Source organism: Hippopotamus amphibius, chromosome 5, assembly GCF_030028045.1.
Source record: "Hippopotamus amphibius kiboko isolate mHipAmp2 chromosome 5, mHipAmp2.hap2, whole genome shotgun sequence".
Taxonomy (NCBI): domain Eukaryota; kingdom Metazoa; phylum Chordata; class Mammalia; order Artiodactyla; family Hippopotamidae; genus Hippopotamus; species Hippopotamus amphibius.
Genome location: NC_080190.1, coordinates 165,212,890 through 165,239,361, shown reverse-complemented (window position 1 = coordinate 165,239,361; position 26,472 = coordinate 165,212,890). Strand labels below are relative to the sequence as shown.

The following is a 26,472-nucleotide window of genomic DNA, read 5'->3' as shown; positions in this document are numbered from 1 at the left end:
TAAAAATCTACTGAGAAAAAAAAATCTGCTGAGAGAAGAAAATAAAACTAAAGCTCAATGACTGTTAATGAAGAAATATTAGCCAACTAAGTAACAGGAGGCACTTGTCTAAGACCTACGGTTTCACTTACCTTTCAAACTGCTTAATATTATCTTATGATGATGCTTTCAATATTAAACTGGTTTTAGAGCCCAAAAGTTTGAATAAGGTATTTTTTCATATATATTTTTTTGTTTGGACAGCAAGAAAAAAATTCAGGGTATAACACTGATCTTCCCTAATACATTCTTTCTCCCATAGTTTTATTAATATTGTTATCTATTATTGAGAATCTTGAACAGGATATTGTATTCTCTTAAAGGAGTGTTCACTTATATATCAGAACACGCTATATTTAAGAGATATATCTCTAGATGAAAAAAAAGGTAAGATAAATTTTCTTCATCAAAGATTGAGTCCATGTGTGCATGAGTCTACATTTATACTGTAAAAGAACTTTTATAGCAAGAGAAACAAGATAGGTGAATTAAATGACAGAAACATAAAATGATGAGTATTATAAAACACCAAAAAATGATTCTAACGATGGTTTACTCCTTTATAATCATCACTGATTGGTTTCTCAAGTCAGTGCCCTTTCCTTAAAATGTAAAGAATTAACATACATGCACTTATCTCTGAAAATATGCTCTGGTAGAAAATAAGGAGCTTCCATAGTTCGAATTTCAATAACCTGAAAAATATTCAAAAACAAAACAAAATAAAAATCAAAAACCTTACCCCTGAGGACCCTGCCACAAAAATGTGCAAAACTAAAAACACAGAAAACTAAACATTTGTAAAAAACACCATCATTTTATTTCAGAATTTAAACTACATTTAGAGCCCAAAAGCAGAGTTCATTTTGTTTTCACATTTATTGTTTTAAAAAGTCAGCAGGTAACAAAATCACGACAATAAAATAATACAGGTTGTAAAGAAAAAAAGAGGATACATTACATTTGATTAAACCTACTACAGAGGGATCAGAACCTGTACTTTCTCCAATGCCCTACATGCAAAATGCCTTCACAAGCACCAGGCCCTCACTGTTCCCCTCATCTGTATGACTTTCTGCAGCATGTACAGGTGGTCTCAGTGGTCTTGTGAGGTCTGGCTCCTCCACTCACCTGGGAGCCACTTAAAGGGGGGACCCTGCTTTCATAACACTTGTATCTCTAATGACAGATGTCAAACTCAAACATCTGTTTAATGAATGAATGAGTTTTATTTCTTAGAATTCACTAAAAACCTATATTATTTAGCAAGGACTGAGAGACATGTTTCCAATTTCATAAAAACGAGCTTCTCCCTGAAAGATGTCTTTAAAGATTAAAAATTGCAGTGGATTCTTTCTGCCAGGTAAGTTAAGGGCTCTGAAATGTATATTAAATCATGAAAGTAACTATCTAATGAGTTACTGCTGAAAAAGCTAAATACAGTTGAATGACACAGGACAAATCTCTAAGAGGCATATTAACTATTCAACTTTTGAGATCTAACTCAGATAAGCTTAAAACAATAACAACAAAAATAATATAATGAAATATTAGATACTAAGATTCATTATGGTTTATTCACAATTATATAAGAAATCACATGAAGTATTTTAGAAGAAAATCATATATTCTACTCAACCATTACAAGAAAAATTCTAACACAACAACAGGCATCAAAGAAAATATAACACTAGTCACAGTTATAGCTGTAGTATCGATTTTGTTACTATTGAAAAGTCAAGTATACTTTTACAGCATTATCTTAACAATTTGATAATCATCAAAATTATAAATAATCATCACTAGAAGAAAATTCACCACATCTGTATAAAAATCAAATTCAAGGACTTTTCTAAATACATTACCTTGCTAACATGCTGGCAAAAAGCAGGGACAGCTATCATCTGACTCACAAAGTTGAGGTATGCAGCAACCAGCGCCATGATTCCACAGCGATGGAACACTGGCAAATTATCCTCATTGATAATTGCACTGTCCTTTAAGAAAAAAAACAAAAAACAAACACCGACAGATCAAGGTCTTACGCTTCATTAGCGTTTTATGATTATTCTAAAAAACTACAAGTAGTTTGGAATGCTAACAAAAATGTCACCTTATAAGAAACATTTAAAAAAAAATTCTAAAAGGAGAATAAATGCCCATTTATAAGGGACTTAAATCTCTCAATTCAAATAGTTCTTTAGGAAAGCCTCTCCTAAACGTGGAGGGGGCTAGGCAAAATATATATCAGATACATAAAAATAAATATATATATACTCTCATTTTATACTGTCCTATTACTGCATAAACTCCAATTAAACAACTACATATATGTAAGTCTTATTATTTAATGACTATCTTCCCCGCTAGGATAGGCTCAGGGACCATGCTGTCTTTGTTATCACAGTATTCCTATGGCCTTGAACAATATTTAGCACATGGTCAATATTTACTCAACATTTGTTAAAAGAATAAATGGATGTGATCATAGCTTTGGGTATTTTAGATTTAAAACTAGACATCTCACTTTAAAAATTCATGTCCTTGGATAAAGGCAATAATACTTTAAAGATGATGTCTAACTCATAAAAAAAATGCTTTCTTCAATGAAAGGTTATGAAAACATACCTGTAAAGCAATGGCTAATCGAATGAGATCAATAACCACTTCTTCATTGGCCAATTCAATAGTTAAGAGAGCAAGAGAAGTATAAAGTAGCTCATAGTTTTTCTGAACATTGTCTTCCTCTTTACAGCCCAAATATATGTGCCGATATAGTTGCTGCCCATTCTGAAAAGGGAAATGACAGAGGAAAAAGACAATTCTTCTTAAAAGGCAGATTTCACATGCACATATAACCTCTTACAAAGTAGCTACCTTATTACATAACTAAACATGGAAGAGATGTAAGCTGATAATCAGAGGGTCAAATTGTATTCCAATTATTAACATCAATAAATATACCAATATATAATGACAAACTAACACTGGAGTTGATGACAAACTTAAATGAAAACAGCAAGTAAAAACACAGTTCAATGTAAACAATGAAATTTTTTTAATACTAATTTGAAAAGACAAGCAAATTATAGACTGATTTCAGAAAAACAAATGAATGGCAGAATTATGGGAGCTTTGGCAATGATAACATTTGGCTGAGGTGAAATGGATTCAGGCTTTCTCGGCTTAGGGAGCAACCTCCTGTGAGGTAAGTTACTAGCTGTCCAGGGAAGAGCATCTTCAGGTTCTGTTACACTTTGGTCTGAAGTGACAATGGCACGTCTAAAGCCCATCTGTAGTGGAGAGGTTACAGACACACCCCAGCGACTGCAAGAGGTTCCCCTCTAACCCAAATTAATCTAAATATGTTAATAAAAATATAAAAGGCTTGCTGTCTAAAGTATTCCTGGGTAAAGGTCTAACTGCCAAGTGAGAGCTAACAGAAATAAGACAGTTTTTCCCTTTTCAAGTTACTATGTGGTAATTAACTCAATGTGTTGCACTGGTTCTCAATACAAACTGTAAGCTACAATCACTAGGAAATGGAATAACCCCCACGCCTCCTCCCCACCACCACCCCCAATGTGATTTAACTCTCAGTGGTGAAGCCAAAGCATCGATGTTTTTAAAGCATAAAGCTCCGCTGGTGATCGTAATGTGTACCCAGGGTAAGGCCCACTCATTTCCATGTGCAGGGACTTGAGCTGAACACTCCAGGCCTGTTTCTCAGAAGGTTCATCTGATTTCTCACTTTAGGAGAAAGAACTGAGCAACAAACTGCAGCACAGTTTTCCGAAGCCAGCCTGCCTGCAAAGGTATGCATTTTGTTCTGTTCTCTATTTAACATGCACATGGACCCATCCAGGTAAGGGGGACCCCTCCAGCTGTGCCAGTGACTGACTGGTTAAGTCTCTTTAGGTCTGTAGTTCAGTATTAACAAGTGCGGGTTTTTTTGGCTACAGATACAGAGCTATACATGCTCTCCTGACAGATTCCTCTTTATTTCTGAAGCCCATATTTTGGTTTCCATCTTCCAAACCCAGAGTTTCTCTCTCTCTCAAATGATTCTATACTTTGGTGTATAACAGTCTATGTATTGGGCCCTCTGCAATACTATTCTTAAATCCTACGTTCCTAAACATCATCAACAACTATTAAAGTGGTACTTACACGCATGGGAGTTTAAACTTCAGGTTCCTTAAATAATTCAAGTTTATTTTTAAAAAATTACCTACTACATACCCACCACATTAGATACAATTAAAATCTAACATTATGTATTATAATAACATAGTGCAAATAGGCATAATGACTTCAAAAAGTGATTTGGCACTATCTAGTAAATTTGAAGAAGGCATAATCTATTACTCAGCAATTCCTCTCCTACATGCATCAGAGAAATGAGAGTTAAGTACAGCACAATACATGTACCACAATGTTTATAGCAGTACTATTCATAACCACCCCAAACTGTAAACAATTCAAATGTGTACCAACAGAATGGGTAACTTGTGGTGTACTCATGTAGCAAAATACTATAAAGCTACACATATGAATTTCACCAAAACAAAGCTAAATGAAAGAAGGAAAACATTAAAGAATGTATAACGTATGGTTCCTTTCACACAAAATACAAAAACTAATAAAATGACACTGTACTGTTTAGGGTTATACAGATGTATACTTAGGTGGCAAAACTGTAGGAAAAAGAAAAGCAAGGAATAATATTCATAGAAGCAAGAACAGTGACTCCCTGTCGGGGAGAAGATGGAGTTGTAAGAGAGATGGGCACGTGGGATGCTTGTAGTTGTATTGCTGTTCACTTTAAAGTAATTAAAATAATAATGCCTACATATTTTACATTTCACAGTAAGAAGTACTTTTTTTCCCTACATATTCTTTAATTGATAAAACACTAACAAGAGCTCTTGCATATGGTGACATTCTGCCAGTAATTCAGCTCTAGGAGAGTAGCCCTGGCAGGTGAGGTGGTAGATACTGAGTGGGAACAGCTGTTTTCTCTTATCTGGAAATATAGCTTCATTAGGATATTAGAGATGAAGGGGCACTTCCCATTGTAAATTGTAAGGGTGTCCTGCCCAGGGACAACTTTCCAAACTTAGATCCAATGTCTAAGATGTCCCTAAAACATTCAGATGGAGCAGTTTTAGGCTGGATATCATCTGAGACACAGCTGCCTGGACATAATGCTGGCATTGAAAAGCCAAAGGTACCATCCATTCTAAACTGCAAGCTTCTCTTAACCAAAGGGCAGTCCACTGTCCCCTGGCTATAGATCTCAATTTTTTTTTCCAGGTCTTTGTTGAAATTTCCATAAGTGGCTAATTAGAGTTACATATGAAAACCAAACATTTTGACTGGTGAAACAAATTGGAAAGTAAATAAAAAAAGGGTAACTAATTGTAAAAATAAAATTTGGTAAAGGAAAAATGTGAACAGATTGCTCCTAAAGAAAAATATACTAAGGAAATGGTTTATACTAATGCTTAGCCAGGTAAGTTATTTTAAATTATAAAATGGAAGAAAAACTAATACAGAGAACAGTTTAAGGATTCAAAATTTAACAAGGAATAATAGTCTAACCTTTCAGTTAAACTATACCCTTTGAAACTGATTGGCTAGCAAAATTAAACAGAAAGGATTATTTCTACCATACTAGATAAAATAAAATCAACCCAGTCCCAAAGTTCAGGACTGCTTAATGTCATTATGTTAAAGTAAAAAACTCCAAAATTAACCATCTATGAATTTTTAAAATTCATTCTATCACTCCATTAAAAGTTCCTCAGTTATGGAGAATAATTTCTTTGATTAACTAGATGATATAAAATATTGAAGAAATAAAAGCTGGAGAGAGTTAATGCCTCTGCCCTATTATTAACCACTTTTTTTTCCATATATAATACAGTCAAACAAAGAATTCATTTCATTCACATTAATTTAGGAACAGTGATAGTTTGTAAACTATTTTTCAAATGAAGTTTTTAAACCATGAGGCCATTAACTTGAAATGCAGCAATCGATATTAATGGATAAGGACATCAAAATAAACGATGGTGACAGGAAGAGAGCAGGGTCTGACAAAGAGCCAAAAAAGAACATGGATTACAGATATCTGTACCTATCTTCCTATAGGCCTGCTGTGCTCGGCACCTCTAAAGATCAAGGCTCACATCTACCAAAATGGTGATTATGCTGAGGTCAGTTAGCACGTATGCTATGTTTACTACTGTATCTCTCAATATTGAGCTCAGTGTCTGGCAAATACTCAGGTGCTCAAGCTTTGGATGAAGAATACTGCACAGAAAGTTTATTTGAAATACTAAATAACCATGGGTGCCATAATTTCTAAATTCAGCCACTTGCCAACAGACCTACAAAATTTAAGTGATTATAATGAAAATCTAGCTAAATACTACTTACATGGGCAGAGATTCTGTCTGCCTGAACTTCAGATCCCAAATAATGCACAGAACAATGCCTAATACAAAATAAACACTCATTATATGTATTTATTCAATGATGAGTATTTTCAAAAACTTGAAGCTGTCTATTAAAGAGCCATTAAAAGTGGAATCAATATGTGTGTCTGGGGTGAGCAGGAGTGCAGGGCAGAAATTACGGAGAGAGGTTTTACTTAAAGGAAGAAATTTAGAACTATCACAGCAGACTGACAACCCAATGTTTAAACACAGGCTGGAGGAGACGCCATCAGGAATGCTGTGGCAACATGGAGAAGCTGAAGACGGTGGCTTCAGATTTTCAACTCCCAAATTCTATGACTTGCTTGCTTGCTTTATTTATTTAGTTATTTTTCATCCAAATTGTCAATTTGCATACTATTATTCTTAACATTCTCTCATCATACTGTATTACTATCTTATTAAGAAAAAATCTTAAAAATACAGCAAAGTTGAAAGAATTTTACAGTGAACATTTATAATAGTTTTATCATTAGCATTTTACTTGGCTTGCTTTGTTATATATCTATTTATCTATCCACCCATAAACCATTTAATTTTCTTTTGGATTCACTTCAAAGTAAATTGCAAATATTGGTATACTTCTCCCTAAATACTTCAGCATGCGCATCATGAACTATACTTCAATATTTGTTTACAGATTGTTTCTTTTAAGGTAAAATTTATGTAAAATGAAATGCACAAAGCTTAAGTATGCATACACACATTTTGACCAATGCATACACCTGTGTAATCCACACCTCAACAGGACTAGGACATGATCACTCCAGAAATTTCCATTTTATTCTTTTTTAGAGATCCTAGTTTGCTGATGATAATATCCATACTTTCATCTAATTCATCCATCTTCTATTTTCTTGATAATGTTAATCAGAGTTATTTTAAAATCCTTACTGCTAACTCCAGGATTGGGGTAATCTGTAGATCTGCTCCTACTGTCTACTTTTTGCAAAAACGACTATTTGGAATTTACACTGTAAGCTGAACACTGTGGACAAAGGACCACAGGAACCAGAGATGCTCTGGATTGTCCTGTCTTTCACCAAAGACGGTTCCCTTTTCTTCTATTAGGTCTACAGCGTGAGGAGCTGACCATTGAATCAAATCAGGGTCTGAGCTGAGTCAGGTCTGTGCTGGAATTTTAGTAAGAGTCAGTGTACATTTAGTTTTTCCTATTCCTGGAGCTATAGCTTCATTTAAAATGAAGTCATATAAATCAATATAAAACTACCTAATAATTCAAATGGCTATAATTTAAGTCATGCAGTATTTTTCAGAAGATAATCTTACCTTTTTCATGAAACTTGTGTCTTGTCTACAAATTTTTTCTCTTTTTATTTTTAGGTCAGCCACATCTGGTATTATTCTAGAGACAACCAATGCATCATTTTTAACGAACAGCACATTTCCTTATAATATCATGTCATATGACAAATCATAGCTATACTTAGGAGTCTGAACTATTTAACACTCATTTCAATGAGCATTTTAAATAAGCCTATATGTAATGATACTACTGAATTACCAAGTTTAATCAAGTAGAATTGCATAAAGTAATCTTGATTTCTAATGTCATTCCTAAGTTTAAAGCAAAACAAAAATAAAATTTATGTAACTGGTGATTACTAGTAGATGAGATCTCTGAAAGCACATTAAAAGTCCTTCAACATTTACTATCTTAAAACATATTAATAATTAAATTGCCACAATACCAATTAAATAAAATTCTGGATTAATAAAACCAGAAAATTCTAGATTAAGAAGATTACAATAAATACATCAATGTAGAAATCTGAAAACATTACCATTAAGCCTATTTTCAAATAACACATTACCTGATCCCTCGAAGCTTTGCCCTATTGTCATGGCGATCCATGAGATTATGCATCACTTCCAAGACTAACTGTCTCAGTTCATAGTCTTCCATGAGGGATGGTGACAACAAAGGGTCCAGAAAAGACCCCGGCAGTGCAGTGACTATCGTCTTTGCTTTGTATCCAGAGGTTACCTGATTATAGGGAGAAAGAACAAAGAAACAAACAAAAAGCTTTTGTCATGAGTCCTTCTTTGGTAAAGCTCTCAAGCTGTTTTACAAGAGCCATGAACTCAGGGACAACAGCAAGTATGGACACAAGCCTAAAGGGAAAAACTAAAAGGAAATCTGTGAGACAATGAGGATGTTACTGAATTTACAAAAACCTCACTCATAAAGTTAATGAAATTAATAACAACATGCATTTACCACATGCCAGGCATGAATCTAAGCCCTAGACGTGTACTGACTTCGTCCTCACCGTATTCCTGTGAGGCTAGGCATTAGCGTATCCCCATTTTGTAAAAGAAAACTGAGGCTCAGAGAGGCTAAATATATGGAACAGGTAGTCAGTACTACATGGATATAAGGAGACTAGGTAGCAAGTAACACAGGTAAGACCTGAAAATTTTTAAATGGGAAATAATTCTTTTATTTTAAATTAAGCAATTTAGGTTAACAGCAATGCATTTTCATTTTGGAAAGCTGTACTTTATTTGATGTGACATTTCCACGTGTATCCCTATCTCTAAAGTTGGAGTTTTTAATTAGTATATACTTTAATGCTATTAAATACTTTAACAACACCACACAGACATTCACTCAGTTGACTATGTAGCACAGTTAGCATTAGAGACAAGGTTATTTACTCAGGGAATTTATCTAATAAAAAGAGTTAGGACCAAATGAAATTTCACATGGGTAATCTCTACTCATATTCAGGTTTACTAGCATATATGGGACACTTAACATTCATATTTTGGCACTCATTATAGGATAAAGGTGATTTTATAAGTGAGCAGAAATTGGTGGGACAATTACCACCCATCTAGAAAAAAAATAAAAATATATCCATATCTTACACCACATACAAAAATAAGCCTCAGATCAAAGATCTACATGTGGAAAGTTGAATTTTAAACTTTTTGTAAGATATAAACAAATGTGTTTATATTATCAGAGTAGGCAAGGAACAAGATATAAATAAAAAAGCAAAAAGCACAAAGGAAAGGACTGATAAATCTGTCTATAGCTGGGCCCAGGCATTTTCATCTAGAAAATGGCAATGCTTTCTGCCCTCTGTATGTTTCATCATTATAAGATCAAATAAGATGACAGGAGAAGTGAGGAATAAACAATAAAAGTAAAATTTTAAAAAGTGAAAAGCATAATATTCAGGTATATAAACCACAGAAAGAAAACTTACCATAAATAGTATCTTATAAGAAAAGGAAACTGATAATGTGAAGCTATTCTTTTAACCTCTAATAATTTAAGGTTAAGTGTGTTCTTCACACTGTCTTAAATTCCTTACCATAAGTAAAGACCTCAGCAACATTATCTGAATCCGCCTGGTTCCCAAATCACTAAAATACACAAAATAGTGGTATTATTTTCTTCACAGTAATTAACTTCACTTACTTATATTATTATTTATTGATTTTAAAAATCTATTCATATTAGGTAAATAGATTTTATTTTCATACAAGCTAAAGTCACGGCTCACTTTATACTCTGAAGTAAATTTCATATGAATTAAAGGGTTATATGAAAAAAAATCAAATTGAAAAAAATTAAAAAGCGATTGGCTCTCAAAGGAAACAGACCACTGCATGTAATAACATGAAAAGTCAGTTGTATGAATACACAACAATACACAACAAAACAACCTTAATTAAAAGATACAATATGGGGATATGTGTATAAAAACAGATGATTGAACTTGGTGTACCCCGCCCCCCAAAATAATAAATAAATAAATATAATTGAAAAAAATAAATAAATAAAATAGTTATTTAAAAAAAAAGATACAATAAATTGGAGAATATATCTATTGCAAATATAACTGACAAACATGATGTCTATTTAACATGTGTTAATAAGTAGGTAAGAATGTGCCTAAATAATTCTTATATATTCTTCAAAAAAGAATTAATAAATGCAAAAAGGTTTATCTAATTAATGGCCAAATAAATTATAAATCAAATAAGACTATCATTTCCTTATTAAATTAGCCACACACAAAAATATTTACAAACTAAAGCTTTTAGCATGTTGTAAAATCAAATCAAATCTATAAAACAAGGGGAAGGGCCAAAATACATGATCTTTAAAATAACTTTCAGTTCTAGAATTCTAGAAATAAGTCAACATTCCTGGCACACCAACAAACTTGAAGCTTTACCCTAAATATCTACATATGTAGAAAATGCCCAGGCTAAAAAGACCTTCCACCTAGCCAATATAAGAAAATTTGAGAATTTATGATATACTGAAAACTGATTCTAAAAGCATGCAATGTTGATTCAACTGCTTAGCAATCTAGTGCCATAACAACACCACAGGACTTTTATTACTAATGAGTAAAAAGACAAAACATTTCATAGATTTAAGATAAAATTTAGTAAAAGCTTAAGTTCAACTTTACAGTTTGAGAACACAGAACAACTACATAAACATACCCTAGTTGACTGATATCCAAAGTATGGGTGGATGTTCCAAAAACGGGTACTTTCCCCATAATGAACATCATGATTTCTGACCTCTGATAATCTGGTAGGTTACTTCCAAAAAATCCTATAAAAATATTAAGATAAATTTAAGATATATTGTGCAAATTGAAAAGTTTATTTTTCCATATAATAAAAAATCATAATTACTTTTAACCACAGCTTTCAATATGTGGTAAAACAATGTCCTTGAGCTAGATGTAAGTCTAAAGATATTATAATTTCTTTGGCGAAAATCATTTAGTGAGGTACATTATAAGATATGTTTAATGGGCTAATACCTAGATTAAAATAACTGAAAGTCTTCTGCATACAGCTAGCAGTGGCCAATCATCAATTTGAATTGACTGGCGTTTTAGAAAAAGGAAAAAAAACCTTTTGGTAGTATTTCTGATGAAACTCTTTTTCACATATTGTGAGCCTGAATTCTTGTTCTAGTAAGAAAGTCAATAATTAGGCCACTATGGCTGTCCCAGGGTTGCTGAAATGTTCTAGAATGTCATTATAATGAGCCAGGTGTATAGTCTAACACTGTGGGTTAATTCAATATTGATTCAATATACATAATTCAACTTACTTTTTTGTCATTTTTCTCAAGGAACTCTGGGGTATTGTGAATATTTTAAATTTATCTGTTATAGCTTTTGACAGTTTACTTCCTGGTCATAGAAGACTTAGAACATTTAATTATCACTTAAACTCTAAACTCTGTTGTTTCTTTGAAAGATGAGAACAGGTATTAAATTCTGGCTATTTTTGATCATTTCTTAAAACGCAACATAATCATTACAGAAACCTACATTTTTAATATTTCCTTAAGGGGAAGTTAGTTTTTCAATTTAACTCTTCAGCCTGTATTACTGGAGTTAATAACCTATTTCTATAAATTCAAATTGTTCTATTTATCATTTTGATTATATCTAGGGTTAATACTCATTTCTCTTTATAACATACTCTAGCAATCAAAAATCTCATGATTTTATAACATAATCAGCATAAACTATATTATTCTAGCTAACGAGCATATATTTATGGGGTAAGAAGCTATTTTGTATTTGTATCCTTGCAACAACAAATAACAGTGCCTTATGAATCCAGGCACTACTATTTGCATCAGTTTCCTCTTGTGGAAATTAGGATAAGAGAGGTTAAGAATTCATACAAGAAATTACACAGCTAACATTAAGACCTGAGGTGAGATCTCTTCATTTCCAAAGCCTATGTATGTTATTATTACTCTCTGCTTCCCCTCTATAAGGTATTTTCAACTTTACAAGAACCCAATTAGACATGTTCCTAATCACTGTACAAAACTGGACACTGATTTTCTGCTCCAAGCAAGTTGGTCATTACCCACAAAGACATAAATTTTCCAACACATCAACTGTGAGGACAGTCTGGAAAGTTAACTCATTCTCTATTCCCATTGTCTTTATTTGAACTGCTGAATAGAAATGCTAATGAGCCTCCCCAAAAGAGTAGAGCATTATTTTAAAAGAAAGAGTTTGGCCAACAGTCTCCTATCTTAAAGTGCAAAAGCTACAGCAGCCCTGTTCTGTGTCCCACCAATATTCACATGATCTGATAACTAAAGAATACTGAGAACTTCTGAAAGAAAATACTGAGGAAAGCAGAAGTGTAATTTAAATAAAAGTCTTATTCACTGTGCCACACTGCATTTCTTTTCTCTCATGCTTTTATTTTCACATGTCATTCTGAACGTGTTATGTCACAGAAATACTGCTTGAGTCTGTGGTATATACATTTTATAACAACATACTTGAGAAACAATAAATTAAATATTCGAGAGTAAAACAGTAACACTGAATTAACTAGAAGTCACTAAAGCAATTTAAATTAATTCTTTGAAAACAGGATTAGCTGATTTGATGCATCATCTTAAAAATATCACAGACAGCCTTAGCCTTTGCCCTAATGAGGACAATTTCTATGCACATAATGAGATTGTAATTAGGTAAAACAGAGGTACTACACCAAGCAGATCAACCAAAGGCATCCACAGGTAGGAGTCACATGCATCACAACGCCAGAGCACAGGGCCTGCTGTAAGTTCAGCATGTTCGATAAATAGGTGTTGAATGTGGGTGCATAATGCATGTACACAGATCCATCAAACTTTAGAAATAAACAAAGAAAAGCTTTGTGCTGAATACTCCAAAGGACTATTATAAACAAGTGGCCCACAGGTAGGATATTACCTGAATAAAAGGCATAAACTGAGCTCCAGAATAAATTTATAACTATATTATTAGTAGAAACTATTAGTAACCACTAGAAATTAGGTACTAAACCCCAGGAATACAACTCAATTTGGAAATTATCCTAGAAATCATGTAGTTTATTAAAATATCTGGATATTGTAAAGAAAATACTGGAAGAGGAGGAAAAGTTTGATTCCTTTAATTTGTACTTATATACAGTGTGATCATTTCATTTCCCAAAAAACTTCCCATAGCTTTTCTTTTCAAGTAAGCGCTGTATGTAATAATCTGAGAAGAACACTATCACTTATGAAGTATCCAGCCAGGAACCCATAATCTGAATTTAATCATGAGGAAATATCAGACAAATCCATGTGAGGATTTTTTTTTTTAAGTGAGGGGTCAGGGGGACCTATACTCTTTAAACAATGCCCATATCATAATAGAAATGTTCCAAACTAAAGGAACTAAAGAAATGTCACAACTAAGTGCAACATGATCCTAGACTGGACCCTGGACCTAAGGAAAAACATGTTATAAAGGACATGCTCTAAATGACAAAACTGAAATATGAAAGTTTGATTAAAGTACTGTATTCAAAGTTAAATTTACTGATGTTGATAACTGTACTCTGGTTATATAAGAGTACCCTGGTTTATTCTTACTATCCAGTGGTTAGGGAAAAAATGCAGATGTGTATACGTATCTATCTCTCTCTATATGAACATATTTATATATGTGCATACGTGTATATATACATACACATATACATATACACACAGAGAAAGGGAGACAGGGAGGAAGAGAGGCAGACACACAGACAAAGGAAACGATAAAGTAAATGACATAAAATATTAATAGATGAGTCTGGGTGAAGGGTATATACAGTGTTCTTTGTCATATTCTTATGTTTGTTTATTTTCCAAACAGAAAGTTTTTTAAAAAGTCTAAGCTGTCACTCACCTTTGACTAACATACTATAAGAGTCAAGAACCTTCTGTGAGGACTTTTTGAAGCACTATTTCCCATAATAATTTGAAAAGTGAAACGTACTCACCTATTGTTTGGATGATAGCATTCTGCACAATCTTCTCGTCATTGTCTTTGGAACTTGTGTTTAAGTTGGCACTGCTTATAGATCCTCCCTGTAAATCACTTGCTTCTAATTCAACACTGAGACGCAGATGCTTTAATAGGGTGTTAAAGACTTCCAGCACTGTGGGTCCTGCAAATGCATCCTCATGTGAGCAGGTATGTTTATCCAGCATCATATACTCAAAACCAATCCTCATATTTCTCAACAGAGATTTCTGCATATTTCCTAACTAGCTGGAAATACTTCATAATTTATGAACTAACTATTACATTAAAAAAGTAAATAAGAAGAGAGAATCAGGATGGCGGAGTAGGAGGATGTGCGCTCGCTCCCTCCTGCAAGAGCACCAAAATCACAACTAACTGCTGAACAATCATTGACAGAAGGACACTGGAACTCACCAAAAAAAGCACCCCACATCCAGAGACAAAGGAGAAGCTGCAATGAGATGGTAGGAGGGGCACAATCGCATTAAAATCAAAACCCATAAATGCTGGGTGGGTGACTCACAAGCTGGAGAACAGTTATACTGCAGAAGTCCACCCACTAAAGTGAGGGTCCTGAGCCCCACGTCAGGCTTCCTAACCTGGGGGTCCAGCAACAGGAGGAGGAATCCCCAGAGAATCAGACTTGGAAAGCCAGCAGGATGTGGTTGCAGGACCTCCACAGGACTGGGGGAAACGGAGACTCCACTCTTGGAGGGCACACAAAAAAGTGTACTCACCAGGACCCAGGGGGAAGGAGCAGTGACCCCACAGGAGACTGAACCAGACCTACCTGCTGGTGTTGGAGGGTTGTCTGCAGAGGTGGGGGGCATCTGTGGCTCACCGAGGAAACTGGGGCACTGGCGGCAGGGGTTCTGGGGAGTGCTCATTGGCGTGAGCCCTCCTAGAGTTCGCCATTAGCCCCATCAAATAGCCTGTAAGCTCCAGTGCCGGGTAGCCTCAGGCCAAAGAGCCAGCAAGGTGGGAACACAGCCGCACCCATTGGCAGACAAGAAGATTAAAGTTTTACTGAGCTCTGCCCACCCAGCCCAACCCACCATTAGTCCCTCCCATCAGGAAGCACCCAAAAGTCTCCTAAATAGCTTCCTCAACAAGAGGGCAGACAGCAGAATCAAGCAATATCAGCAGTATTTCATCATGTGGAACTGAAAACCACAGCCACAGTAAGACAGAGAAAATGAAAATGCAAAAGACTTTGTACCAGATGAAGGGACAAGATAAAACGCCAGAAAAACAACTAAATGAAGAGGAGATAGGCACCCTTCCAGAAAAAGAATTCAGAATAACGATGGTGAAGATGATCCAGGGCTTTGAAAAAAGACCGGATACAAAGATTGAAAAGTTGCAAGAAAAGTTAACCAAAGACCTATAAGAATTAAAGAGCAAACTGAGATATGCAACACAATAACTGAAATGAAAAATAACCAACAGATCACTAAAGAAATCAAAAAGGAAATCAAAAAATACCTAGAGACAAACGACAATGAAAACACAATGATGCAAAACCTATGGGATGCAGCAAAGGCAGTTCTAAGAGGGAAGTTTATAGCAATACAATTCTACCTCAAGAAACAAGAAAAATGCCAAATAAACAATCTAAACTTACACCTAAAGAAACTAGAGAAAGAAGAGCAAAGAAAACGCAAAGTTAGGGGCTTCCCTGGTGGTGCAGTGGTTGAGAATCTGCCTGCTGGTGCAGGGGACACGGGTTTGCGCCCTTGGCTGGGAAGATTCCACATGTCACAGAGCGGCTGAGCCTGTGCACCACAACTGCTGAGCCTGTGCTCTGGAGCCCATGAGCCACAACTATTGAGCCTGCGTGCCACAGCTACTGAAGCCCGTGCACCTAGAGCCTGTGCTGTGCAAGGGAAGCCACTGCAATGAGAAGCCCATGCACAGCAACAAAGAGCAGCTTCTACTATCCGCAACTGGAGGAAAGCCCACGTGCAGCAACAAAGATCCAACGCAGCAAATAAATAAATAAATAAATTTATTTTTAAAAAACCAAAAAAAACAAAAGTTAGTAGATGGAGAGAAGTCATAAAGATCAGAGCAGAAATAAATGAAATAGAAACAAAGAAAACAATAGCAAAAATCAATAAAACTAAAAGCTGGTTCTTTGGGAAGATAAATAAAATTGATAAACCTCTAGCAAGACTCATCAAGAAAAAGAGGGAGAGGATTCAAATCAATAAAATTAGAAATGAAACCGGAGAAGTTACAATGGACACCGCAGAAATAAAAAGCACCATAAGAGACTGCTACAAGCAACTATATGCCAATAAAATGGACAACCTGGATGAAATGGACAGATTCTTAGAAAGGTATAACCTTCCAAGACGGAAACAGGAAGAAATAGAAAATATGAACAAACCAATCACAAGAAATGAAATTGAAACTCTGATTAAAAATCTCCCAACAAACAAAAGTTCAGGACCAGATGGATTCACAGGTGAATTCTAGCAAACATTTAGAGAAGAGCTAACACCCATCCTTCTCAAACTCTTTCAAAACACCGCAGAGGAAGAAACACTCCCAAACTCATTTTATGAGGCCACCATCACCCTGATACCAAAACCAGACAAAGATACTACAAAAAAAGGAAATTACAGACCAATATCACTGATGAATTTAGATGCAAAAATCCTCAACAAAATACTAACCAACAGAATCCAATAACACAGTAAAAGGATCATACACCATGATCAAGTGGGGTTTATCCCTGGAATGCAAGGATTCTTCAATATACGCAAATCAATCAATGTGATACACCATATGAACAAATTGAAGGATAAAAACCACACAATCATCTCAATAGATGCAGAAAAAGCTTTTGACAAAATTCAACACCCATTTATGATAAAAACTCTCCAGAAGGTGGGCTTAGCGGGAACCTATGTCAACATAATAAAGGCCATATATGACAAACCCACAGCAAACGTCATTCTCAATGTTGAAGAACTGGAAGCATTCCCTCTAAGATAAGGAACAAGACAAGCATTTCCACTCTCACCACTGCTATTCAACATAGTTTTGGAAGTCCTTGCCACAGCAATCAGAGAAGAAAAAGAAATAAAAGGAATCCAAATTGGAAAAGAAGAAGTAAAACCGTTACTGTTTGTGGATGACATGATACTATACATAGAAAATCCTACAGATGCCACCAGAAAACTACTTGAGCTAATCAATGCATATGGTAAAGCTGCAGGATACAAAATTAACACACAGAAATCTCTTGCATTTCTATACACTAAAATGAAAGATTAGAAAGAGAAATTAAGGAAACAATCCCATTCACCACTGCAACAAAAAGAATAAAATACCTAGCAATAAACCCAACCAAGGAGGTAAAAGACCTGTACTCAGAAAACTATAAGACACTCATGAAAGAAATCAAAGACGACACAAACAGATGGAGGGACATACCATGTTCTTGGGTTGGAAGAATCAACATTGTGAAAACGACTATACTACCCAAAGCAATTTACAGATTCAATGCAATCCCGATCAAATTATCAATGGCATTTTTCATAGAACTAGAACAAGAAATTCTACAATTTGTATGGAAACACAAAAGACCCCGAATAGCCAAAGCAATCTTGAGAAGGAAAGATAAGAGTTGGTGAAATCAGGCTTCCTGACTTCAGGCTATATACTGCAAGGTTACAGTGATCAAGACAGTATGGTACTGGCACAAAAACAGAAATATAGATCAATGGAACAGGACAGAAAGCCCAGAGATAAACTATGGTCAACTAATCTATGACAAAGGAGGCAAGGATATACAATGGAGAAAAGGCAGCATCTTCAATAAATGGTGCTGGGGAAACTAGACAGCTACATGTAAAAGAATGAAATTAGAACACTCCTTAACACCATACACAAAAATAAACTCAAAATGGATTCAAGAGTTAAACGTAACGCCAGACACTATAAAACTCCTAGAGGAAAACACAGGAAGAACACTCTTCGACATAAATAACAGCAACATCTTTTATGATCCACCCCCTAGCGTACTAGAAATAAAAACAAAAATAAATAAGTGGGACCTAATGAAACTTCAAAGCTTCCCCACAGCAAAGGAAACTATAAGCAAGACGAAAAGACAACCCTCAGAATGGGAGAAAATATTTGCAAACGCATCAACAGACACAGGATTAATCTCCAAAATATATAAACAGCTCATGCAGCTCAATATCAAAACAACAAACAACCCAATCAAAAAATGGGCAGAAGACCTGAATAGGCATTTCTCCAAAGACATATGGATGGCCAAGAGGCCCATGAAAAGCTGCTCAACATCACTAATTATTAGAGAAATGCAAATCCAAACGACAATGAGGTATCACCTCACACCAGTAAGAATGGGCATCATCAGAAAATCGACAAACAGTAAATGCTGGAGAGGGTGTGGAGAAAAGGGAATGCTCTTATACTGTTGGTGGGAATGTAAATTGATACAGCCACTATGGAGAACAGTATGGAGGTTCCTGGAAAAACTAAAAATAGAACTACCATATGACCCAGCAATCCCACTGCTGGGCATATACCCAGAGAACACCATAATTCAAAAAGACACGTGCACTCCAATGTTCATTGCAGCACTATTTACAATAGCCAGGACATGGAAGCAACCTAAATGTCCATCAAGAGATGAATGGATAAAGAAGATGTGGTACATATATACAATGGAATATTACTCAGCTGTAAAAAGCAATGAAACTGGGACATTTGTAGAGACATGGATGGACCTAGAGACTGTCATACAGAGTGAAATGAGTCAGAGAGAGAAAAACAAATATCATATATTAACACATATATGTGGACTATAGAAAAATGGTACAAACCAACTGGTTTACATGGCAAAAATAGAGACACAGAAGTAGAGAACAAGCATATGGACACCAAGTGGGGAAAGCGGGGAGGGTTGGGGGGGAATGAACTGGTAGATTGGGATACCACGCTGTACACTCAATATATGCAGTTTATTGTATGTTAAAAATAAAGTAACAGCTAAAGATAAAAAAAAAAAGTAAATGAGAAATACCTAAATAAGAAAGTCTCTTAGCTATTCCAACAAATATTTACTTGGCATCTCTGAGCAAATCAGTGTTTGAATTCCTGGTACAAACCACACAAAATGCGTATATTCATACAAAGATTACCAAAAACTTTCCATCTATCTAATCTTTTCTACTCAAAATAATATGTACAGTATTGGGATAATCTGACTGTTGGGTCAGAATCCATAGAATTATGATAATGCAGCTCCTTGTGGCATGAGAAATTATTTGGCATATTTTGAGGCTGAAGAAGAAAGAATTTTGCCTCAATTATCAGACAGAAACTAGCCAATTTATCAGATGCAGCTAAACTAGATTTGCTCTTTTTAGTTCTATAAATACCCTGCATGTGTTTCTGTCACTATATCTATCACTTTAATCTGTGTATTTTATATCTGCCTCCTACTCTACATTACAACTTTCTCCAGGACAGGCAGCCATGTTCAAATCTTCTTTGAATGTACAGAACCTAAAGCATAGCACTTCACACATAATAGGTAGTAGTAAGTGAGATGGTTCAATCAATGCATCATCTGTGTTTCATTTCATATTTCCAGTTAAATAACTCTTCAATTAAATAACCTGCTTCCATCTCTTTGAGATAAGTTATGAGTAATGACAAGTCCATATTAAAAATGCCCACTCTCATCTCACACTGACTATTAGAATATTTCAGCAGCTAATATATAGTTCTACTTTTATTTTGAAGCAAAGAAACCATAACTAGATTTTCCTCCTAAGTTTGCTTGTTTTATTAAGGACCCTTCCATTCTTCTCATCACACGTGAGTGAAAAATTACGATGTCTGGCCTGTTCCTTCTACTTTTTAACCCTACAGTCAGTCAGTTATCAAATCATGTTGACTTTACATTCCCATTCCTACTGCTGCCATCAAGGTCAAGGTCGTTCCCTATGCCTACAATGGTGACAACCTCGTTACCCCTAACGTGTCCTACATTTGGCAGCCAGATAAATTACCCTATAACACATCTCTGATGAAGATTACAGTAAATTTTTGAGTGTCAGTCAACTGTAGAATCATACCCATGATCTGGCCACAACCTGAACTTTAAGCCACTTCTCTTGCTCCCTCCACACGACCACCTCATGTCTTAGCCAAACAGACTGCATAATATTTTGCTCTTGCTAATCCATTTTCTCTCCCTTCTCTCGATCCTGGTTATTTCTTATCATATGTGATCAAATTCTGCCTTGTATTACAGTATTAGGTAGCGCTGTCTAACTCCAAGTAAACTATAAGTTTTTTGTATCTGTATCCTCCTAAATGTTTAGCATATAAGTGGTACTCAAAAATCTTTACTGGAGAAAAGGAGGAAGGGAAGGAGAGATTGATTTAGAGGAAAATGTTTAACTATACACTAAAGAAGTCTGACAACAGTCATGTGAACCCAAAATTTCAAGAGAAATTATAGCACATTTTAAAATGTTAGAAATACTTTCAAAGAGTTTTCCACACATTGCTATATCTACTGAAAAAAATTCCAAAAAAGATTAATAAATTTTTTTGGGGGGGGCTGGCACTCACCTATGGAACCTTTAGCAGCAATGGCAACAGCCTCTAGCAGAACCTGAATAATACCTGCTCTAACTCGTGGAGAATCTTTTTTACGAGCATCAAGGTGGCCTAGAATCTCCTGGATCACATGGTGAGAATATTGAGCCTAAAAGAAACAAAACAGTATAAAAATAAGAACAATTATATGCATCCTGGCAGAATTCATAAGAATCATAAACCATGTGACATTTAAACGTCCAATTATAGGAGACTGGTACTCACGTCATGGAACAATATGTAGCCATTAAAAACCACTCTTTTTAAGAATAAATAGGGATACTACAAAGTATTTACAATATCCTGAGTGAAGAAAGCAAGTTGTAAAATACTCCATTAAATAAAATTCAATCTGTTTTTTAAGAAAGTATATAAGACTAGAATTATATATGCTGAAATATTAACACTGGCCATCTCTGAGAGGGGGATTTATGAGAAATTTTTATTTTCTTTATACTTCTCTATAATTCTACAAAGAACATTTACACACTCTTATAATTTGATAATAGGACAAAATGTTGTTAAAAAAATTGATTATGATATTTATAGTACTTCTCTCTTACCCAAACTAGATACATACTATTTCTTATTATGGACATTTAACAATGCTAAACAGTCAAACTCTCATCTAATCAAGAGTCACTATCAAAATGAAAATCTTAACAATGCATACCTGACGAAATTTCCCAATCAGGGCCAGCTAGTATAATGTTTTATGGAGAGAGGTTGAAATATTACCTAAGAATGATTCCCATGTTGATTTTATGATAAATGCCAATTAAAACAATCAAATCTATCAAAAGTTTTGATTGTATCAAGGATAGTCTTATTAAATAGAAATTCCCATTCTGGTGGGTACTATCATGTAATTTTTGATTAATGGGCTTCATAAAACATATGGTGCACTTAAAGCTCCTTCTAAAGCAATGCTATGGACTGGAAGTCATTTCTTAAACATTTAACAACAAATATTTATCTATTCCTTCAGTTTCTTCAACTCTGTAATTTACTCTACTTCTTGCAAAAAGCAATTTCATCTAGTAACTAAACCTGAATGAGAAGGGCAAATGAAGAAATACAAGGCTACTGAGCACCAGGGGAACAGTCTTAAATCTATCCACAGATTGCCAGGTCAGCTTCTCACATGCTAAACTAAAATTAAATTAAAAGTCTCATCAGAGGAAAAAAATATGTAACTATGTGAGGTGATGGATCTTGAGAAAACTTATTATGGTAATCATTTTGCAATGCTGTACACCTTAAACCTATATAATGTTATAGGTCAAATACATTTCAATAAAACTGGAGAAAATTTTTTTTAAAAATTAGCCTTCCACATCCAAATCAGCTTTATAATAACTACCATGTATCAAAAACCTACATTATGCTAGGCATGCTATAGTGACCTAAACTTAATGTTTAATTTAGACCAAAAGTTCTAGAATAGAATGACCAGAATTTGAATCCTGACTTTCTACCTGTGCACCCTTGAGTGAGGTGCCTGACCTCTCTATAAAGGTTAGTTTTCTGATCTGTAAAATGGAGATAATAATATCTAATTCATAAAATAAGGAGAATTAAATGACATAAAGCATATAAGATTATTAGCACAGTGAGCGATATAGCCAGCATTTGATAAATGGTACCTTGTATTTTAATATAAAAATGAACCATTCAATGCATTTATTTCAGAAAGGAGGAAACTGAAGCTCAGAGAGGCTAAATAATTTGCCCAAGTTCTATGCAATTAGTAAACAGCACATCTAGGATGCAAATCCTGGTATGACCTATACAAAAAGCTGTCCTGCTTCTTACTACCTTATGTCCTTTAAATTAATGATGACTTTTTAGGGCATTAAAAATGTAGGTGGTGTTTTTTAAAAAAGACCTAAATTTCCACTTGAATTAAGAGCTAACTAGGTCTGCTCAAGTTTTGAGGAAAACCAGGGCTGTCCTCTGTGGCAGATGAGAGTGCCTCATCAAGGTTCTATAAAGACTACACTATTGCAGAATATATATCCAGTAAACATATTGGTTGCATGCTGCTATAATAAATATCAATTCTAATACCAGTTTATTGTAAAATATAAATACTCAATAATGTATTTAATAAATGCACAATAAAGATTATCATCATAAAATCATCTAGTTCTTTTCATTAGCTATCTTTTCATCTTAGCAAATAAGAATATAAGTGGTAAATAAAAATAAATGAGACAAAGAACTAATATATTAAGAACATGTCTTATCTCCTACAGTGTTCTCTATCTCTGTCTGAGGACCTGCTTATCGACAAAACCAAAATTACTTATATATAAATATAACAGTTAACCAATCCTTACCTGAATGGAATACATTATGATTTTAAAGCAGTGAACTGCAAATTCATTGGGATCCCATAGTTTGTGATGATCTAAATGCCTGTAAATTAACAGTAAGAAAATTACTTTAAAAATTCCTTATTTTTATCACACTTTCTCCTCTGGAACCCAACAATATGCAAAGCTCACCAATCAAAAGAATATCATCTAAAAGAAAGTCAATGTTTCCATCTTCAGAACAACTGCCAGATCCTTTCATAAAACAATAACAATAAAAGGCTAGAATATATATAGATATATATATTATGATTTTTTTTATAAATTTATTTATTTATTTATTTTATTGGCAGTTTTGGGTCTTTGTTGCTACACACGGGCTTTCTCTAGCTGCAGCGAGCAGGGGCTACTCTTCATTGTGGTGCGTGGCCTTCTCATTGCGGTAGCTTCTCTTGTTGCAGAGCAGGGGCTCTAGGTGCATGGGCTTCAGTAGTTGCAGCACATGGGCTCAATAGTTGTGGCTCACGGGCTCTAGAGCGCAGGCTCAATAGTTGTGGCGCACAGGTTTAGTTGCTCTGCAGCATGTGGTATCTTCCTGGGGCAGGGATCTAACCCGTGTCCCCTGCATTGGCAGGCGGATTCTTACCCACTGTGCCACCTAGGAAGTCCCTATATATTATGATTTTTAAATATCAACATGTGCTGGCAAGAAAGAAAAGTCCCTCAGTCCAGTTTCCACAAGGAGAGAATCTGGAGAGGTGAGTAGACATTGAAGCCAGCAGTTGTCTTAGGCACATCTTCAGATCTCTGGTAGCTGATTGCTGGTGGTTTAAAAGGTTGTATACACAGCAGACTGGAGACAAAGTTTAGAGTCCACCCAGGAAAGGTGGCTATCAGATCAGAAATACATGCATCCATTCAAGCCTTAAAAGATGACACCTTCAGGGACTTCCCTGGTGGCAAAGTGGTTAAAAATCCACCTGCCAATGCAGGGAACACAGGTTCGAGCCCTGGTCTGGAAAGATCCCACATGCTGTGGAGCAACTAAGCCCATGCACCACAACTACTGAGCCTGAGTGCCACAACTACTGAAGGCCGCACACCTAGAGCCCATGCTCCACAACAAGAGGAGCCACTGCAATGTGAAGCCCACGCACTGCAACGAAGAGTAGCCCCCTGCTTGCCACAACTAGAGAAACTCCGTGCACAGCAACAAAGACCAAATGCAGCTAAAAATAAATAAACATAAATAAATAAATAAGATGACATCTTCAGTGTATCTGGGGGAATGTTCTATGTTGTAGAAGACTGTCAAGAAGCTTGTCTCGGGGGAGGCGAGGGAGGGAGGGAATACGGGGATATGTGTATAAAACCAGATGATTGAACTTGGTGTACCCCCCAAAAAATAATAAATAAATAAAATTATAATAAATAAATAAATAGTAAAAAAAAAAAAAAAAAAAAAGAAGCTTGTCTCTGTTGGCTTTGGCTCTGAGAAGAACCACAAAAATGAATGTCTCTCTGAAGAGTTCAACCTAGCACCTAGGTATACTTAGCACCCAGGCTCTTACCTTGGTTGACAAAATTCACAAGTACCTGTGTGGCTCAAAAAAAACTGAAGATAAAAATGTAGTTCAAAGTGCTGCCTGGATAACACTGCACCCATGCCTTCAGCAGAAGCAAAATAAAGCCTCTTATGGAGTACACATTAATCTAAGTCTCAAAGAACTCCCCCAAATAAAGTTACAATGAATATGAACTCAAAATTAAAATCCACAGAACACACAAGGTAAAAAGCCACTATGAATGTCAATTATCAATCAAGTTTTTAAGGACTAGGACAGTTTTATTCAAGTATATATTCCCCAAAATACCTGGTACCTTCTTGCAGAGAGCATTTAATATTTAATTAACTGATTAACTAAATAGCTAATATATAATTAACTATTTAATTAACATTTAATTAGATTAATTAACACAGGATCAGGAGGTAAGTCCATTAAGTTCCGTATAGAAAAGAATACAGCCCACTTTCAAGTTACTCAAGCAATCAAGTATAGTTAGTCAGGTAGTTTCTTTCTTCCAGACTTAGTGCTCCAGATTTTTAAGGCCTTACAGATTACTTCTCGGTTAATAAGAGGATTACAATAAAAACTGGAATTCTGATATTAAATCAGCATGTCTGGACATTAAAAAATAAATCTGCCTTTAGTTATATTTGACATAATTTGATTAGTTCTTAGTAGCATTTTCATAAGCCCACAGAGTATTTAAACAGTAAATCCCAACTTTTTGGTGGTGGTAGCAATGGTGGGGGAATCCCTTCGAAAATACTGTAATGATTTTTTGATTCTTAATTTTGCGGTTTATAGATTCTTATAACTGAAGCTCAACTGTGAACCCAAATATTTACCCTAAATAAAGAATTCTGGATATTTATATATGCTACTTTATATATGCTATAAAGACATCATTATAGGCAGGAAGGGGAAAGGACAAGGCAAATGATTAACAAAAGACTAGCAAAAATGTCCAGAAATTACAAATATCATATAGCTCTATCATCTGACAACTGAGTTAGAACTCAGAGGCTTGACAAGGCTTGAGAGATAACATCTATGTGGAGAAACTCAAAGCTCACAAATGTATTTTGCTTGGAGGGCAGCGTGTAAGTGCCAACAGCATATTTAATAGTCCCACTCTGATCAGTCACTCGGTATAAGATAAAATTTACCCAGAGAAGAGAATGTGATCTAAAACAGTCTAGCCATGGCAAAAAGAAAGCCAAGGAACAGAAGCCAGGTAATATGAGGAACTGACCAGAAGTTAATAAAACAAGATACATCATACTTGGACAATTCACTGGTTTCACTATTTTACTGGATATACACATTTCAAGGTGTGAACAAAAATTCTAGTGAAACGATGCACACGATATCAAGAACATGACTATATTTCCTATTTAAGGGGGCAAAGCCAGGGAAGTGGTTGAGCCAGTGCTCAAAGGGATGTCTGACTCAATCCTGTACTCTTCCCACATTGCTGCACTGGCTCCATGAAAGCTCACTCATACAGGTCCTCTAAGTAAATTAAAACAGTCACAAGTAACCA

At 35.1% G+C, this 26,472-nt stretch overlaps 1 protein-coding gene across 4 annotated transcripts in view; it reads right to left on the bottom strand.

Moving 5' to 3' along the window:
• The window catches only part of EFR3A (EFR3 homolog A), a 109,211-nt gene that overhangs the window by 24,963 nt on the left and 57,776 nt on the right, over window positions 1-26,472 (bottom strand). For all 4 annotated transcript variants that reach the window (XM_057734699.1, XM_057734701.1, XM_057734700.1 and 1 more), the window contains 10 exons: window positions 23,386-23,464; window positions 21,017-21,152; window positions 14,364-14,531; window positions 11,037-11,151; window positions 9,890-9,941; window positions 8,378-8,550; window positions 7,833-7,908; window positions 2,668-2,829; window positions 1,905-2,036; window positions 667-734 (listed from right to left, as the gene is read on the bottom strand). In XM_057734699.1, coding sequence (XP_057590682.1) covers window positions 667-734; window positions 1,905-2,036; window positions 2,668-2,829; window positions 7,833-7,908; window positions 8,378-8,550; window positions 9,890-9,941; window positions 11,037-11,151; window positions 14,364-14,531; window positions 21,017-21,152; window positions 23,386-23,464 — 1,161 coding nt within the window. The remainder of the gene's footprint in view (window positions 1-666; window positions 735-1,904; window positions 2,037-2,667; window positions 2,830-7,832; window positions 7,909-8,377; window positions 8,551-9,889; window positions 9,942-11,036; window positions 11,152-14,363; window positions 14,532-21,016; window positions 21,153-23,385; window positions 23,465-26,472) is intronic.